The following is a 19,337-nucleotide window of genomic DNA, read 5'->3' on the forward strand; positions in this document are numbered from 1 at the left end:
CACTAAGTGGGACATTTATGAAGCGTCCACCCGAGGTGTATGCCAGGGAGAAGGTGGAGATTTGCCCTTTCTCCCTGTCGCCTGATGGGCAGGCTGGGGTAGCTTGGGGGGGGGGTGACAAGGCGGGGAGGGTGGCCTCCTCCCGTGCCTCATTTATCATGATTTATGCCTGCTCGCAGGCATAAATCATGACCCAAATCTACACCTGCTTCCAGCAGGTGTAGATTTAGTACACCGGCGCAGGTTCTGACGCCCAGCCAGCTGCATTCACTAAGAGGCGTGCATCTCATAGTGAATCCTGCCGGGGAAAGGGGTCCGGGCCTAATATAAGACCGGCGTATTTGTACACCGGTCTTCATAAATCCCCCTCTAAGACTATATATAACTAATAAAAATTAATAATAGTTTTATTTGTATAGCGAACACAGATTCCGCAGCACTTTACATAGTTTTTGCCAATTATTGCTCCCTGTCCCCATTAGGGCTCACAATCTAAATTCACCTTTCTGTATGTTTTTGGGTGTGGGAGGAAACCCACGCAAACACGGGGAGAACATACAAACTCTTTGCAAAGCCCTTATTGGGATTTGAACCTAGGAGCTCAGCTGCCCCAGCACCGTGCTCTACCAGCAACACTAAGGGGGACATTTATTAAGTCTGACGTTTTCTGCGCCAGGATTAAAAATGTCCCTGCAGCGCCAACAGTACGCTGATTTATGTAGAGGTGCTCTGAGGCAACCATACAATATCCAGAAAGTATTATGTCAAATGGGTTTCTGAACTATAAATCTATGTATACATGTCAGATTATAGGGAGATACATACATTATATTGTGGTGAAGGAACCTCAGTCCATTTATTCTTGGGATTGGTGGAGGTACCATTGGTCAGACTGATCAGGATGTTACGGCATTGAATTCTGTTATAATGTTACAACATAGTAATATACCTTTAAGGACTTTTTATCAGGGACAATGTTATCTCATAACATTGTATATTACCACATTGAACAGTTACACCTATGCTACATGGAGTTACAAAAGTGAAAGAAATAATCTTTAGGGTTGGGTGTTTACTGGAATCTGGAAATTTACTGGAAATTCCCTAGAGCATATCAGACCTTTTCCTTCTTGTATTGTGGGAAGGTGACTGCAATCCTTATAAATACATCCTCTCCATACCAACTATTATTCATTAAAAGACTCTAAGCCACAAAGACACCAATGGAGGTGGAAACAACCTCTGTGAGTATTTGTATCCTTTTTATTCTCTTAAAGATTCTCTGAGCTTCTCAACAATTTTTTTTCCCATTTTGTATTAACAATTGTCAATGGTATAATGAAAATTTAGTAGTTTTCTAACGTATGTTGTGGTTGCGTTCCTCACCACCTGTTTGTAAGAAGACATTGGTATTATAAATGGTACATTGTAGGGGGGATGCCTCGTAGGTTTACCTTTGGGGCTCAGCAGCTTATGGTTACATCTTTGTTAAAAGAAAATTTGGAAACTGTGGAGGAGCCATGTTATGAGATCAAGGCGGATTTTATGCAAGTGTAAACAGGTACATTCATGCATCCCACAACTCTTGGCCCGATCATGGGTCTCATGGCCTGGACAGTTGTCTGTTCAGGTCATGGGATCAAGCATAGCCTTTAGGGTATGTCCATTTCCACATAGTTTTATTTAGCATTTTGAGGCAAACAACAGCAACTTTGCGCCATAATGACGGACATTTAAGACGTTCCATCTATTGTTTATGACAGCCGCAAATAATGTTCATGATCATTATTTGTGGCTGTCATTATCAATAGACGGCTGCTTTTTGGCACTTAAATGATAGCTGCCAACAGGGGCGTTGCTAGGGTCCTAAAACATCCAGGGCATGGGCCCTCTGAGTGCTGTCGTAAGCAGTTAGTGAAGGAGCCCAGTGCAGAAGCTAGTAACCCCAATGACGGCTTTATTAGCCCAGCTCTATTGCTTCCACTCAAAATAACTGCGGCTAAGCAGACACAGGCAGCCACTCGCCCTGGGCTTCTGTCAGGGTCACTGTCATCGGAAGCAGTACACCCCAGTGGTGCACACCACTGCGAGAGCTCCTTCACAGCTCCCCCTGTACACACAGCCTCTGGGAGGTTGGCCCTAGCTCCTATCCACTAGGCCAGTGTCTCCCAACCTTTTTTACCTCGGGGAACTCCTACCAGGTAACATTCTTCAAAATGCAAAAACCTCACACATGACGTCTACTTTGATCTGAGATGTCCCCTTTTCCTCCGGCCCAGGCCTCTATGATGATTTCTTCCAGCTACATTTCATCTCTTCATAACCTGCCAGACAAAGATCTTAGGCTCCGCAATTTTCCTTCAACTTCCTTCCCTTTCCCTCTCCTATAGGGTCCCATACAGTAGCAATTCCACTGTTTGGTATCATGCGCAGTAAAGTGAGTAGGTAAGGGGGTTGCCCCTTGTATGTAGGATCTGTTGTGCCCCCCATATAGAAATAATGTCCACTGCTGTGCCCCCATATAGAAATAATGTCAAGTGCTTTGCCCCCTGTATGTAGGATCCCCTGCTGTGCCCCCTACTAATAATGCCTCCTGCTGTGCCCCATAGTAATACTGCCTCCTGCTGTGCCCCCATAGTAATACTGCCTCCTGCTGTGCCCCCATATAGTAATAATGCCTCCTGCTGTGCCCCCCATATAGTAATAATGCCTCCTGCCGTGTGGCATTTGCTACTGTTCTGGACAGTGGCAGCAGTAGCCCCTTGATAAAATTGGAAATTTAATTTTAAAGTATTTCTTGTAAGATCGGCATATAATACTGTTGTCTTTAATAAATGTCTTGGTTTCCTGTTTCAGCATGACAATGACCACTGTGTAAAAACTAATGTGTAAAAAAAATTATAATGCAACAGACCGTTTCAAGAATATTTACATTTTGTAGCTTAGAGACTTGATGCCGTGCACATTATGCAATGAGTCAATATGGTGAGTGAGCCATGTCATGAGTGCCATATGCTCATAACATTAACATTTTTACATAATTTGTTTACTTTCTAGGTATGAAACCAAGTGACTTAGAATTGTTCTGTATTGGGGGAAGGCGCCATCATGAGTGTGGCAGCTATTTGTGAAACATCTCTGATATTGAAAAATGGGAACATCACTACTGCAAGAACAGATGCCATAGTGAACTTAACTAATGCAACACTAGACCCAGACAATGGTAAGATTTTTTTTTTTAAATTATGCCAAGCAGCTCTCTGATACCAATTTTGAAAGTAGCTCGCCCTTCACGTGAGTGCCTGATGTTTTTAAGAAGCCTTGGCAAATGAATAGGGATTTATTAATCCTGAAACTTCTGAGAAAGGAGCTCTTTAAATTCCAAGTCATGTTCTAAGGTTTCATAAGTAGGTCGGGACTTTAAGGGAAAGCTACCTCAAAAATTAAAGGGGACATCGGAGAGCTGCTTTATATATCCTTCTTCACAGAATTCCCAGTGGAGCATAAATGGCCTATAAGTTTTCATACATCTTTAAGACACTCTCTTGAAGGAAAAATATTACCCCTTTGGTAACGTGATGATAGGTCTTTATGCAGCCAGCCAGTACTCTGCTCTGTACTGATGAGGGGCAACAACATTGAAACAGCGGTCTATAGATGTGTAACTTCTTTTTCTAGGGTGTTTCTTGCTTGACTTTTTAAATCCCAGACATGTTCTAAGTCTTCTTAAGTTAATCAGACACTGTCTTTAAGAAAAAGCTTTGGTCCCACAAAATATGTAGTACTCCTAATGCAAATTCTAGGTAGAAAGGAGCCCCATTTCCTTTGTCATGCAATTTACAAATCTCCCCAATCTTCAGGAGGCCCATTGAAGTATTATATTAATACCCAGAGAGGCGATCAGAAGACCGTCACTATCGGGATCGTTTTGATTGAACATGCTGAAAGACAGCGATCAGCCGACATTGTGCATGTCAGCTGATTGTTGCCTTTTACTATGTCCTATTATACAAATCGATTATCAGCCCGAACGGTCGATAATTGGCCAAGTACGGTCGATAATCATTTGGTGTAATGGGGGCCTTTACGGGGACCGGTTCACTAATTGAACTGGTAAGAAATGGCTTAAGGAAATACCCCCTTAGTCTGCCCTCATGGCCAATTAATATGAAAACCTATATAGATTCTTGTTTCTATTTCTAAATATTAGATTAGTGTAACTTTTTAGTAGGATTCTAGCATAAAGAACTGCTTTATACTTGCAGGTCTATCTAAAGCCACTATAGCAGCTGCAGGACCTACTGTAAAGGAAGAATGTGCACGTCAAGGTATGAACATAACATCTACTTGTCATCTGCCCACACATATTCGCCAAACATTCACGAACAAATAACGAACGTACAGTAAAAGCGGATTTTTCGGTTTACGCACATGTGTACAGATAATGAGGTGCAAAGTGTAAATTGCACTGTTGCGTACGTTTTGGTCTATTCACATGGGTACAGATTATCAGTTGCGTACATTGTGAGATAAACGTTCGCATGTTAGAATATGTTCGAAGATGATCGTTATAAACATTCCAATCATCGGACAAATTGTTTGTGAAAGGCGAACACAAACAATTAGCGTCATGATCATGCAAACGTTAGAACATTTACGAACATGTTCGTTCATCATTAGGAGACACTGAAGCTAAACCTGTGTAAATGTATCTCTACCCTGAGATGATAATATAAACTAATGCTCAAATTTAAAACTTTGCAACATGGTCTCAATATCCATGCCAGCATCATGTCGGCCTATGTGTGCCCTCTGTCAGATAATCTGTTGGTGTAATAGGGCCCTTAGCCTCTAAAAGGTATCGCCTGACTTCTTCTCTAATCTGATTATATCATATAGTCATACAGTTACCAAATACCAGAACCAAGACCAGTATTACCAATAATAATACCACCACAACATAATCACAATATTACCAACATAAATACCTGAATAATACTCCATACTTTTACTGAATAACAATCCCTGTACTAACACCAATAAAACCTACAACACCACTATTTAAAGGTCAAATAATAGTGGCACACCAGGAATACACATTACCATTGCATGATGGCTGACTAATAAAGCCATACTGTTTCTAAATCCACTGTATACAATATGAACATTGACACTATGCAAGGGACAATGATACCAGCAAACCAGAAGTACACATTGCTATCACACAGTGACTGAATAATACCGCCATTCTGTTACCGATTAAAAACCATTGTAAGACCTTTGACTATATACAGTGAAACAGGCAAAAAAAACTAATTTGGTCAGCTCTCCTAGAACACCATTCACACTAGGCAGGAGCACGTTGCCATGGCTGAAATTGCAAACACACAAAAAATGCAACAGCTCACCGCAATGGCAAGACTCTACAGACTCTGTCAAGCATCTTAGGCCCCTTATGATTTGAACACCCATCCCACCTCTTTAAAATAGAATCCCACCATAAGGCTGGTATGTCCCCTTTAGCAGGTAATTAGTTCCCTATTAGGCAGACATGGCCCTCCTGTAGGTAGGTAATCCCCCATTAGGAAGGTGTGTTCCCTCAGTAGACAGCTATATCCTCCATAAATTAGGAATATATCCCCCAGTAAGCAGGAAGTCCATCCATTAGGCTGTTATGTCCTCCAGTAGGTAGGTAACCCCTTCAGTAGCCAGATAATCCCCACCTTCCTCCTCTGCTATAGTGCAGGCTCAGGTCAATGACATGCACCAGGGCAGAGGTCACCACCACTCTACTGCTGCTGTTGTAGGCCGCAGCCTGACACTGCCTGTGGTCAGGGGCGTAACTAGAAATGGCTGGGCCCCATAGCAAACTTTTGATTGCCCTCCCCCCCCCGACTGACCACTAAATGGTCAAGTGAAGTCATAACTACATAACTGCTAGCTCTGGTCAGCAGTGCTTGCAGTTAAAGGGACATTTGCAAAACCCAGGAGACCAGCAGGGCCACCCGGTGCTGCAAATGATGAGGGGCCCCAGTGTATTGCAGGAGCAGTCCATGGGGCCCCCTGATGCGGCGGGACCCCTAGCAGCCGCTATGGCTGCTATAGTGGTAGTTACGCCCTTGCCTGTGGTATACACCTGGAAGATCCCTGGGCTAGGGGAGGATGCAGTACACCATAGGGGGCAATATAATGGGTGATTTTGGGCAGCAGCCTGGGGGGGCACTAGAAGTCCAGGAGATGAAAAGTTCATAATTTACTGAGACTGTCCCAACTGGGCAATCAGTATTAGGCTAGGTTTACACTACGTAAAGAGACCAGCCGTTCTGTGACCCGGTCGGGTCACGGAACGGCCGGTCTCTGCCCAGATCATCCCGGCTGGTATTTAAGTACCGGCCGGATTATCTTTCCGGCCACAGTGTTCTGATGCAGGCGCATCAGTGCGCACCCGCATCAGAACTTCACGTAGCACCTGAGCCGGAGCCGCTCACTTCATTGTGTGAACTGACAGGTCTTTCTGCGGACGCAATTCACATGTCAGCTATTTGGGGGTCCGCATGGGATCCCGGCCGGAGCGTATACTGAATGTTCCTTAGTGTGGAGAGAACAGGGGCTGGACTGGATAGAGAAATGATTGCTGAACAATTGTTCGACCATCAGTTTCTGAAGGTGTATGGCCACCTTTAGAGATATATCACTGTGCCTGGTAGCAGGGTTAGTGCAGCTCGGCATTTCCCCCCACAGCCACTGATGGCAGCAGGGGGCTGTGGTGCCCTTTACTGCCGACTGTCAATGTAAAAATGTAACTTTTTTTTTACTTTTTCTTATAATAAAATATTGACAAAGTTATATAATTTTATGAAATATAAAAAATTTATAATTTATATTTGCTAGAATACCCCTTTAAAACGCTGTAAACATTCCAGAGCCTTCCATCAGACATACATCGGGCGAGTATATGTCTCAGAGGGATCCAACGTACTGTATAGTATGTGTTTGTATAGCCATAGGCCACGTTCACCCACAGTATTTCTGACAGTCTTGCTCAGAATTTTTTTTTTAAGTCAACATCAGGAGTGGAAGTGAAAGGGCAAATTTATAATAGAAAGATTGGCACGGTTTCTGTGTTTTCAAACCAAAGACTGAGTGGTCGCCCCATACGGTGGGAATAGGGCCATTTTTGAGACCCCCCCCCACCGTATGAGGCAACCATACCAGGCATATAAAACGACCCCCTGACTTTAACCCAGATTTTTCAGTGTTAAAAAGTCGTCTTATATGCCGGAAAATACGGTACTAAGTGCGAATATAGCCGAACAGTGGCATATATTGCTTAAACATATGGACCATGAACTGCCTATTGTGACAAGGTCGCCCCAGTTATTGACATATAGGAAAACTACACATAACACAAAAAGATAAAATGCTATATCAAATATACATATCAAAAATAACCTACACTCCAAAAGTAATAATCAATGCAAATTATTTTTTGGGTACATCTCATAAGCAATAAGTAATACAAAACATCTTAAAATCATTTGAAATCATAACACTAGGAGGCACAGTTGTTGTGGATATCAACTGTATCCATATGATTGTCTATCTGTTTCTTTGTAGATAATGGGAAGGGTATGCCTATACTTGTGAAGAATTACTCTAGACAACTTATGTAGCTAGATTAATACTTAAAGGGATATTCACAAATAGGGTAGGAGAAGGATATGGGAAAAAGTAGGAGATGGCAGGGGATCTGACCTCTGTACCCTTACCGATCTCCGTATCAGGCCTTGCCGACTTTGCTATGAATAGAGCAGTGGGTACGGCACGTGTCCTGCACCTCTATTCATTCCTATGGAGGTGCTGGAAAGAGCCGAGTACTCGCCTCTTTCTGTCACTCCATAGCAAAGAATAGAGCTGTGGGACATGTGCCGTACCCACTGCTCTATTCATAACAGCCAGCGGAATTGGGAATGATTTTCCGTCAAAATAGTAACATATAGGGGTTATACTTGGATTTTGCCAAGTAATCTGAAATAATATTAAATGATGTGGTAACATTTGTTTCAGGCATTGCTCGTGTCAATTGTGAAGAGTCCATTAAGGCGATTTTGAGCAGCATTATAAACTACTTATCAAAGACTCAGATTCCGACCCTTCAAACCATCTCTATCATTGTTATTGAGGAAAACATTTACGCTAAATATCTTGAGGTTTTTCAAGCCAAAGGCCTAGAGATACAGGTAATGGTTATTGACTAATGCTATGGAAGAATATACAGTATAGCGGAGGTTTCATCTGGAGTAATGTAGCCAGATTCATTAAAAGGCACTACTTCTCCAGCCCCTCCAGCTAGGTCACTCTATCCATCCATCTATCTATCTATCTATCTATCTATCTATCTATCTATCTATCTCCTATCTATCTATCTCCTATCTATCTATCTATCTATCTATCTATCTATCTATCTATCTATCTATCTCCTATCTATCTATCTATCTATCTCCTATCCATCTATCTATCTATCTCCTATCTATCTATCTATCTATCTATCTAGAAGTAGGAGAAAGCCGCACTTTCAAATTCAGATGGCGGGTGCTGTACTGAGTAAGTCCCTAGGCTCGGGATCCCAACAGAGATCTATCTATCTATCTATCTATCTATCTATCTATCTATCTATCTATCTATCTATCTATCTATTATCTATCTATCTCCTATCTATCTATCTCCTATCTATCTATCTCCTATCTATCTATCTATCTATCTATCTATCTATCTCCTATCCATCTATCTATCTATCTATCTATCTATCTATCTATCTATCTCCTATCTATCTATCTATCTATCTATCTATTTATCTATCTCCTATCTGTCTATCTATCTATCTATCTATCTAGAAGTAGGAGAAAGCCGCACTTTTAAATTCAGATGGCGGGTGCTGTACTGAGTAAGTCCCTAGGCTCGGGATCCCAACAGAGATCTATCTATCTATCTATCTATCTATCTATCTATCATCCATCTCCTATCTATCTATCTATCTATCTATCTATCTATCTATCTATCTATCTATCTATCTATCTCCTATCTATCTATCTCCTATCTATCTATCTATCTATCTATCTATCTATCTATCTATCATCCATCTCCTATCTATCTATCTAAGTTCACAATGGAGTGCACTCTATAAAAACGGCGTATCAGGGTGCCAGCAGCTGAAGACTGGATTCACGTCTCCTGCTTGAGAAAGGTCTCGTGATGAGACAGAAACGTTGCATGTAAATACTATTTTTTTTTTAATAAATACACCTGATTTTTCACTGAAGGAAGTGCTGCGGAATTCTTGATTTATCTATCTATCTATCTATCTATCTATCTATCTATCTATCTATCTGTCTCCTATCTATCTATCTATCTATCTATCTATCGCCTATCTATCTATCAATCTATCTATCTATCTATCTATCTATCTATCTATCTATCAAATCTATCTACTAAATAACATATTAGCATTGCCAAAGCAAACAGGAGATTTTTGGGGGATGGGTGGGGAAGATGGGTAGGGATGGGGGGTAGGGACGGAAGTCTGTGGTATCGTATGTGGGTGGGGGGATACCCGGGGTCAGGTAGTTGGAGTCCATGATGTATCACGCTCCTCTCAGTCTATGGCAGGCAGTGACGTATTGTGCCGCTATAGTTGCTGTGGTCTCTTCTTCCCCCAGCAGGATGGGTAGTTTCTCTTCCTCCTCCATGGTGGAGAAGCCTGGAAGGAGATTGGAGAGTCTCCTATAGTGAGTGTCCCTCACTGCTGAGTATTTGGGGCAGTGTAGCAGGAAGTGGGCCTCATCCTCCACGGCCTTCTGGTCGCACTGCTGGCACAGTCTGCTCTCCCTGGGCTTGTACGTCTGTCGGTGCCGCCCTGTTTCAATGGCCAGGTTGTGGGCGCTCAGTCTGTAGCGGCTCAGGGTTTTCCGCTCTCTGTGGTTGGGTAGTTTCTCCAGATATGGGGCCAGTCTGTAATCCCTCTGTAGCCTCTGGTATATGGTCAGTTTCTGGGATTCTCTGATGTCGTTCCTCCAGACGCTGATGTAATCCTCCTTCTCCTTGTCTATCATCTTACAGATTTGGCTTTTCGTGATGATGTGCTGGTTGGCAGCTTGGTCAGGTTGGGTTTGGGAGACTTGTTCCCGGGAGCTTGGTTTTCCTGGGGTTTCTTGATGCAGCAAGGCCTTGTGGTGGTAGGAGCTGGGACGGCTGCTGTGTAGGTGGGCCCTGAATGATAGCGCCTTCTTGTGGACAGCAAAGTGTAGTGGGAACCTGCCCAGCTCTGCTCGACAGGCGCTGTTTGATGTGCTCCAATGGACCTGGAGAAGGTATTTACAGAATTCTAGGTGGAAGACTTCTGTGGGTCCGGAGTCCCATTTTGACCAGTCTGGGTATATCTCGGGGCCCCAGACTTCACTACCATACAGAAGAATTGGGGCAATGATGGTGTCGAATATTTTCAGCCACACGGTCACTGGTGGTCTAAGATGGTAGAAGCTCCTTCTTATGGCATAGAAGGTTCGGCAGGCTTTGTCCTTCAGGATTTCTGTGGCTTGTTTGAAGCTCCCTGATTGGCTGATTTCCAGGCCCAGGTAAGTGTACCGGTCTGTTTTTGCGAGTGGGCGGTTGTGCAGCAGGAAGGTAGAATGCCCGGCTGGTTTCCGTTTTCTTTTCTGGAACACCATGACGTTGTTTTTCTTTGGGTTGATGGGCAGAGCCCACGTAGTGCTAAATTTCTCCAGGATGAGCAGCTGGTCTTGGAGACCTTTCTCGGTTGGTGAGAGGAGGAGAAGGTCGTCTGCATACAAGAGAAATCTCACCTGGGTGTCGTGGAGGGTGAGGCCTGGTGCCGAGGAGGACTCCAGGGCTGCTGCCAGCTCATTGATGTAAATGTTAAAAAGAGTAGGACTGAGGCTGCAGCCCTGTCTGACTCCTCGGCTCTGTCTTACTTATAGATGAGACAGAAACGTTGCATGTAAATACTTTTTTTTTTATAAATACACCTGATTTTCTATCTATCTCCTATTTATCTATTATCTGTCTCCTTTCTATCTATCATCTATCTATCTATCTATCTATCTATCTAATATACCTGCCTTACTTATAGATGTTAAAGACATATTTTTTTTTTCCAGACACTTCAGCGGGAAGAAATTATATTGTTTGCAATCCATGGTCAAGGTATTTATCATGATGTTTAAAATAGATTAAATATAGTTATACATTAATATTTTAATACGAGCAGGCGTAAATCATGATAAATGAGGCTCGGGAGGAGGCCACGCCTCATCCCCGCCTTGTCACGACCTCCCAAGCTCCGGAGGTTTCGTAAATGTCCCCCATAGTGTCTGCATGGATGGAAAATTGTCTTGAAAGGGAGGGTTTTTTATGTGCTCATTCTCGAGAAATACATAAAAAGCATATACTTACCTTCCTTACTCCCTCCATCTCCACTGTTCTCCTGGAGCCAGTCCCATGGTACAGCATTTTTTGCTGTGGCTGCTTATTGGCTGAACAAGTGAGGAACATGCACATTCTAAGCCTGGATAATTTCTTACATTATTTACTTACTTTACAGTGAGGATTGATTTTCCATTGACATGGACCGATACTGTAAGAAGTGATTTTCAGGAAGTGATACTAAGCAGAGATTCAGCAGAATACAAAACTGTTGAAGATACATTTCTGCAAACTGCATTGCCCAGTGTATTTGTCGTCACTGAGGTTAGTGTTGATTACTAACTACACTAACTAAAATTATTACATGGCATCATGTACACTATGTGGCCTCATATACAGAGCCTGAACGGCAGCACGGAGACTACACATGGCTCTTTGGTTCTGAGATGCAGCCACTCTATTGGCCACCATATGGTTTTCATGGTGACAACTTCTTTACCATTCTGCAGAGTTCATTTTAAATGTCCCTGTCATTATAACTTTCAAAATCTAAATTAACAGTAGATGTGATATAAAGCAAGTTTGCAATATACGTTCATTAATTTTTTTTTTTGTTATCATGCTGTAAAACAAAGCTGTACTTACCAGAAATCCGGGTCCAGTCTCCTGAAGGCAGATTTTCTGACTGTGCTGGTTGTAAAAACAGACTAAACCCAGGAATTCCGGCCAGTACAGAGTGTCACAGCTCAATGTGTCCATCAGTCCACATGGAACTTCCTGTGTTTAGACAAAAAAAAGAAAAGCTCAGGACACAGGAAGTGCCGTGTTTTCCATGATAACTAAAAAAAAAAATATGAATGTATATTGCACACTTGATTTATATCACATCTACTGTTGATTTAGATTTTAAATGTTATAACAGTGACACTTTAAGTTCCCCTTCAAATATTGTAAAATAGACTGATAACTTGTGTAACCTAGAACAAAAAAAAGTGGGAAACATTGATTAACCAAACTCTGATATTAAAGGAAAACTTAAGCCAAAACATATTTTTTAATATGTTATTACTTATGGAAAGTTAGACAAATTCCTAATGTAAATTAATTATGGGAAATGCATTTATAGTGCTATTTTCCTTAGTTTAGTAGATCAGTGAGGCTTCAAATGCTCTCAAAAACCGTGATGTCACGAATCAGGTGTAATTCCTATGGAGTGTCCAGCAGGGGGCGCTCTATATGTAGAAGTCAATGGCACTGTATTCAAGTTTATGTAATGTAATGTGGTGTAATGCTTTATTGATGCAGTACATTTATGGAATAATTTGGGGAGCAAGGACACTTGCTCCCCAAATGGAGGGCACCGAGCAGGGAGGGAGAGAGGTGCTGGTGCCTCTACCTCCCCCTCTCTCCCTGCTCGGTGCAGTGGGACAGATACACACTACTACTCCTCCCATCATTAAAAAAATACTTTGGGCTGGACTCCTCCTTTAATTAGTAAAGGTAAAATGTAAATACATGTTTCTTTTCTAGATCAAAAGGATCCAGAATGTAAAATTATGGCAGATTTTCACAATTAACAAGCAAGCGGTGGAAAAAGGTACCCTGGGAAGAAAAATGTCCGCTGCCTTTATCATGGCACCACATCCGATGTCCTAAACAACATTAATAAAGGAGGATTTAACTGAATTTATCATGGTAGAAATGGTAAGTGATCAGACAGCTGGTCTATGCATATATTCTTTGCTAAAAAAAGATATTAAAGGGATAGTTCACCAAAAAAAAATTCTTGCCTTTAATGAGTAAACATGTAACTTGTAGCTTCTTGGTCCCAGTCTGTAATGGGGCCCCTGCCTGCTGAGTGCCATTCATAACACTAGTGTCTGTGTGGATGAGGGACTTTTGGGTCTCCACAGAAACCCACATCTGGGTGTGACTACTTCCTCTGAAACCCCTATTGTTACAATCCAGAAGATTATTGTGGTCTGGTCTGAGCCACCCTGAAGGATGTCAGGGAAGGCCCTTCAGCTATCATTCAGCTGACCAGCAGGACCTTCTCTAACATCACAGGCATGGTCAGGGATGTAGCTAATGTCTCTTGGGCCCCGGTACAAAAGGTCAACTTGCCCCCCCTTCCTCGACAAAGTGATGCTATTGGTATATATATATATATATATATATATATGCAAAAAAACTTGCAGCATTCTTCATCGTGAACTGGGGCCAGTAGCTACACCAGGATTCAGTGGTGTAAACTTATAAAAATGTTCATAAATGCGCCGCAATTTTTCAGCAACTTCCTTTCTTTTTTCCAACCCCTAAGATCCTATACAGTAAAAATTTCACTTAAGGTGTCATGCGCAGTAAAGTGAGTAGGTAATAATGCCCCCTGTGCTCTACATAGTAATCGTGCCTCCTGTTCCCTGCATATAATAATAATGTCCCCTGTGCCCTGAATATACTAATAATGTCCCCTGCATATAGTAATAATGTCCCCTGTGCCCTGCATATAGTAATAATGTCCCCTGTGCCCTGCATATACTAATAATGTTCCCTGCATATAGTAATAATGCCTCCTGTGCCCTGCATATAGTAATAATGTCCCCTGTGCCCTGCATATACTAATAATGTTCCCTGCATATAGTAATAATGCCTCCTGTGCCCTGCATATAGTAATAATGTCCCCTGTGCCCTGCATATACTAATAATGTCCCCTGCATATAGCAATAATGCCCCCTGTGCTCTACATAGTAATAGTGTCTCCTGTGCCCTGCATATAATAATAATGTCCCCTGTGCCCTGCATATACTAATAATGTCCCTTGCATATAGTAATAATGTCCCCTGTGCCTTGCATATAGTAATAATGCCTCCTGTGCCCTGCATATACTAATAACGTCCCCTGCATATAGTAATAATGTCCCCTGTGCCCTGCATATAGTAATAATGCCTCCTGTGCCCTGCATATAGTAATAATGCCCCCTGTGCCCTACATAGTAAAAGCCCCTCCTGTGCCCTGCATATAGTAATAATGCACCCTGTGCCCTGCATATAGTAATAAAGCCTCCTGTGCCCTACATAGAAATAATGCCTCCTGTGCCCTACATAGTAATAATGTCCCCTGTGCCCTGCATTTAGTAATAATGCCTCCTGTGCCCTGCATATAGTAATAATGCCCCCTGTGCCCTGCATATAGTAATAATGCCCCCTGTGCCCTGCATATAGTAATAATGCCCCTGTGCCCTGTCCCCTTAGTAATAATGCCCCCTGTGCCCTCCATAAAATAATAATTATAAATAAACAAATAAAAAAAAACAAAAAACTTTATTCTCACCTAATGCGAGGAGGGCAGCTGGTCTGGCTAGAGCACGGGGACAGCTCCTTCAGCATGCGTGATGACGGCCTCTGCAACACTGATCGGTGAGGTCGGGGAGGGAGTTCCTCAGGCAGTGATGCAGGCAAGTGGAGGGCGACAGTGAAAGGGAAGGGTAGCGGTATGGCGCCAGAGGGGAACCCTTAGATAGCTCAAGGGAGCCAGCGGCGCAGTGCGCATGGGACGGCATAGCGGAGCGGAGCGCCGCTGCACTCCCTTGAGCTATCTGACGGTTCCCTCAAGGCATTACTGCTACCCACGTGGCGCTAGGTGGGGCCCCTTCTTGAGTTAGGGGGCAAGGGGCAGTAAGGTGACAAGCGGGGGCCCCTGCGGTCCCCCCTTGGTGGCGGACCTGGTCACAGCGACCACTGCGACTGCTATAGCTTTGCCATTGGATCATTTTTCTGGAGCAGTAGTGAAGGAGGCTTGTGTATGTACTGAAATTCCTTAAAGGACAACTCCCGCGGGACCCCAAAAAAAAAAAAAACACAGACACACACAGACACCATACTCACCATCTCTCCGGTGACGATCGCCACTCGATTCGCCCGCCGTCCGCCTCTCCGTCGCCGCCTTCCGCCATCCAGCGATGTCTCCAACTTCCGGGTCCAGGGGGATGGAAAAGGCTGCCAGTGCGCTTGCGCACCGGCAGCCTTTTCATTGGCTGGAGCGCATCACATGGCTTCCAGCAAGCTCAGCCAATCAGGGCGGAGCAAGCTGGAAGCCATGTGATGCGCTCCAGCCAATGAAAAGGCTGCTGGTGCGCATGTGCACCAGCAGCCTTTTCATCCCCATTCACTTTGCATGAAGACGCCGAGGAGGAAGAAGACCCGGACCGCCCCTCGGCTCTGACGTCGTCGTCACCAGATGCCGCCCCGGAGAAGAGGACCGTGACGATCGTAATAGGTAATGTATACATTCCTTAACTTCCGGGGTGGGGGGTCGGGGGTCCGAAAGTGGGGGAAGGGGGCCAGGCCGGGTATTTAACCACATTACAAAGTTATATAACTTTGTAATGTGTGTTAAATGAGCAAAAAAAATTTTTTGTGGGAGTTGTCCTTTAAGCGCGCACCTTTAGGCTATGTTCACACTACGTATGAGACCGGCCGTTCCGTGACTCTGGCCGGGTCACTGAACGGCCGGTCTCAGCCCGGATCATCACGGCCGGTACTTAAGTACCGGCTGGATGATCTTTCCTCCGTGGAGCTCTGATGCGGGCGCATCAGCGCGCCCGCATCAGAGCTTCCCATAGCCCACAGTGAAGCAAGCGGCCGGAGCCGCTCGCTTCACTGTGTGAACTGACAGGTCCTTCTGCGGGCGGAATTCATTGAATTCCGTCCGCAAATAATGGACCTGTCAGTTGTTTGTGGCGCCGTATGGGAACCGGCCGGAGCGTATACAATGTGTGTACTCTCCGGCCGGGATCCCATAGCAAATAATGCTATGTTCCACCCCGCAGATCTACGGCTGTAGTTCTGCGGTGAGAACTACGACCGTAGATTTACGTAGTGTGAACATAGCCTTAAGGTGGGCTTTGTCCAACTCCTGGGGTCTGATACTGAGATCAATATGATACAAGGGTCTATTCTGCATGTGTATGGGGTCTGAGTCTGATGTACATTGGTCAGGAGGTCTGATTCTGAGGTCCATTGTGCAGGAGGTCTGATTCTGAGGTCCACTGTGCAGGAGGTCTGATTCTGAGGTCCATTGTGCAGGAGGTCTGATTCTGAGGTCCATTGTGTGGGAAGTCTGATTCTGAGGTCCATTGTGTGGGAGGTCTGATTCTGAGGTCCATTGTGCGGGAGGTCTGATTCTGAGGTCCATTGTGCGGGAGGTCTGATTCTGAGGTCCATTGTGCGGGAGGTCTGATTCTGAGGTCCATTGTGCTGGGATTATGATTCTGGGGTTTGTATTCATCTGAGGGTATCATTTTGATGTTTCTAGAAAGTACGGTGATAAAAGCATGTCTGCGCCCCAACAATATTGAGCCATTTTACTTTGGGCCCCTACCTACTGTCAAGTTTTACAAGCCTGGTAAATAAAGTTCAATTGTATAATAAAGGTTTGTAACTAATTTAAGTAGAATGTTATCATTATTACTGCATTAAACCCAACAGGAACAGCATGCGGCAAAGGAACCTACTTCTCGGTTAAGTCAAATTACGCTGCTAGAGACAGATATTCTAATCCTGACAGCAACAGAAGCAAATATGTCTACCAAGCTGCAGTGATAACCGGGAGGTATTGCAAGGGAGACTCCAGCTACAAAGAACCACCGTATATCAATGATGACCCGAGTGGAGATCGGTATGACTCCGTGGTGGACAATCCTACCGAGAGAACGTATTTTGTTGTTTTCCATGATGACCACGCATATCCAGAATATCTCATCACTTTTCAACCTCAAACAACATAGGTTCTTATGGAGTAAATGCTAGAGTAGGGACCATGTCTCTGAGGACACCTTAACATGGTGACATGGTACACTCTGTTTCATCAAATAGTTTGCTAAGATCCTCATTTTTTAATATCTGTCGCACGTCTCATTTTTTGTCTGCACTTTAGCCACATGCGGCATGCAACCTACAGTGTGAATAGAGGCATAGGGGTGCTGCCATTTTTTTCCCTTTTTTTTGTCATAGAGACAAGTCAAAAGTCAGAGCGCTATTCTCAGAAGCAGCGAGCATTGGGAGACTGGAAGAGGCCAAACAGGAGCTGTGGGGGTCCTATGGGAAACTGGAGGTAGAATTTTTACCTGGCCCCAGCAATATGAGTATTTTTGCAAAAAAAAAAAAAAAAAAAAAAACAGTCAAATCCTTAATATTTAATCCATAAAAAACCCTCACTTTTTATTTTTAAAACAATGTCCATTATTAACGCATTTTAATTGACCTCAATGAAATGCATGGAAATGAGTCAATGGAATGAGGGCCGCCCAATGCACACGATGTATTAAATAATGGACATTGTCTGCGCGGACGTTAAAATAATGATCATGACAATTATTTGCGGGCTTTTTAGTAAACAATATACATTATTTTTAAGTTGTTCACACAAATTTTTTCTTTTTTCACTGTCTTTTTCTACCATTTTTACTATCAAATTCAATGGACTTTTTAATAAATACACCCCAAAGGCCATCAGTCCACCTGAACTAGAATAACATTCCAGTGGCCGTCATTACACTCAATAAACCTCATGTCAACATAGCCTACGTGCTTATTCCAGAGCATATAAACTGCTCAGAAATCAGGGAAAATGTAAGAATAAAATTCGTATGACATTGAATGTTTTGTTATTTTTTTATGTATGTTTTTCTTGTGATGTTTAAAAAAATTGTATTAAAAGGGTAGTGTGGTGTAAAGCATTTTTTCACTAAACAACACACATAACAGTTATACAACATTGTAATGTGTGTTATTTAAGTGAAGGCCCCCTTCCCCATGTCCCCCCCCCCCCCACGCTAGACCCGGAAGTGTGATTTTGTATACTTACGGAATTACTGTTGACCCCAGCCGCCATCTTGGGATGATCACGTCATCTTCAGGAGGCCGGCCTGACTGCTCCAGCCCTCCCTCATGCCGGCCACCCTCCAGCGCGTCATCAGCTGCTCATCTGCCATTGGATGAGCATAACAGAAGACGTCTGGGGCCTCTGTAAAGAGTTTGTATGTTCTCTCCGTGATTGCGTTGGTTTCCTCCGGGTACTCCGGTTTCCTCATACACCCAAAAACATACAGATAGGTGAATTTAGATTGTGAGCCCTATTGGGGACAGGGAGCAATAATTGGCAAAACTATGTAAAGTACTGCGGAATCTGTGTGTGCTATACAAATAATAAAGCATTATTATTATTGAAACAATGGACGTCTGTGGAGGAAATCTGTTATGTCAAGGCACTAACATGGAAGCTATTATGAATGCTGCATCTTGAATTTAAAGGGAATCTGTCACTAGGTTTTATTCTGCCTTAAATGAGGGCAGCATAAATTAGTGACAGAAATTCTAAACAGATCGGTGTATTACTAAAATGATTCTGTTCTGCCGTTCTCCTAATATGCAGGAGAATAATATTCTTGCCACACCCCTCCCCCACCCTCCAGCTGCTGATTGACAGTTGACTGCCTATACACAGCCTAGATAGATAACTGCCAATCAGCAGCTGATGGACGGAGTTTTCTGCTTCTCGTGAATATCCAGGACTACTGGGCTCATGCACATAATGTAGAGGACTGCTTATTGTCCATGTTATTCAGGAGGAGATCTTTGCATCAGCTGCAAAGAACAATGTAAGTGATACATCATTCTGTTCAGCTTCTCTGTCACTAGTTTATGCTACCCTAAGATAGGACAGCCTAACCCTACTGAGTCTCTTTGAGGTAAATTTTTTAGGTGGGAAGGTAGGTGTGTGACACCTAGAATATTTCGCCGAAAAACACATATTGCAGGATAGAAGATTTCGACCAAACCCACCCAAACTGGACCTGGACCCCCATTACCAACTGCATAACTAAAAACTGTGAAAGATGT

At 43.4% G+C, this 19,337-nt stretch overlaps 1 protein-coding gene across 1 annotated transcript; it reads left to right on the top strand.

Moving 5' to 3' along the window:
• The first annotated feature begins 1,269 nt into the window (after positions 1-1,269).
• On the top strand, positions 1,270-18,670 carry LOC138800748 (protein mono-ADP-ribosyltransferase PARP15-like). Its single transcript, XM_069982688.1, is given in 9 exon segments — positions 1,270-2,985; positions 3,058-3,223; positions 4,266-4,328; positions 8,068-8,240; positions 11,175-11,220; positions 11,618-11,763; positions 12,970-13,027; positions 13,030-13,143; positions 16,926-18,670. Coding segments are annotated over 8 exon segments (1,014 nt in total). The 5' UTR covers positions 1,270-2,985; positions 3,058-3,108; the 3' UTR covers positions 17,225-18,670.
• Positions 18,671-19,337: the final 667 nt, after the last annotated feature.

The sequence above is a fragment of the Dendropsophus ebraccatus genome, chromosome 9 (genome assembly GCF_027789765.1).
Source record: "Dendropsophus ebraccatus isolate aDenEbr1 chromosome 9, aDenEbr1.pat, whole genome shotgun sequence".
Taxonomy (NCBI): Eukaryota; Metazoa; Chordata; class Amphibia; order Anura; family Hylidae; genus Dendropsophus; species Dendropsophus ebraccatus.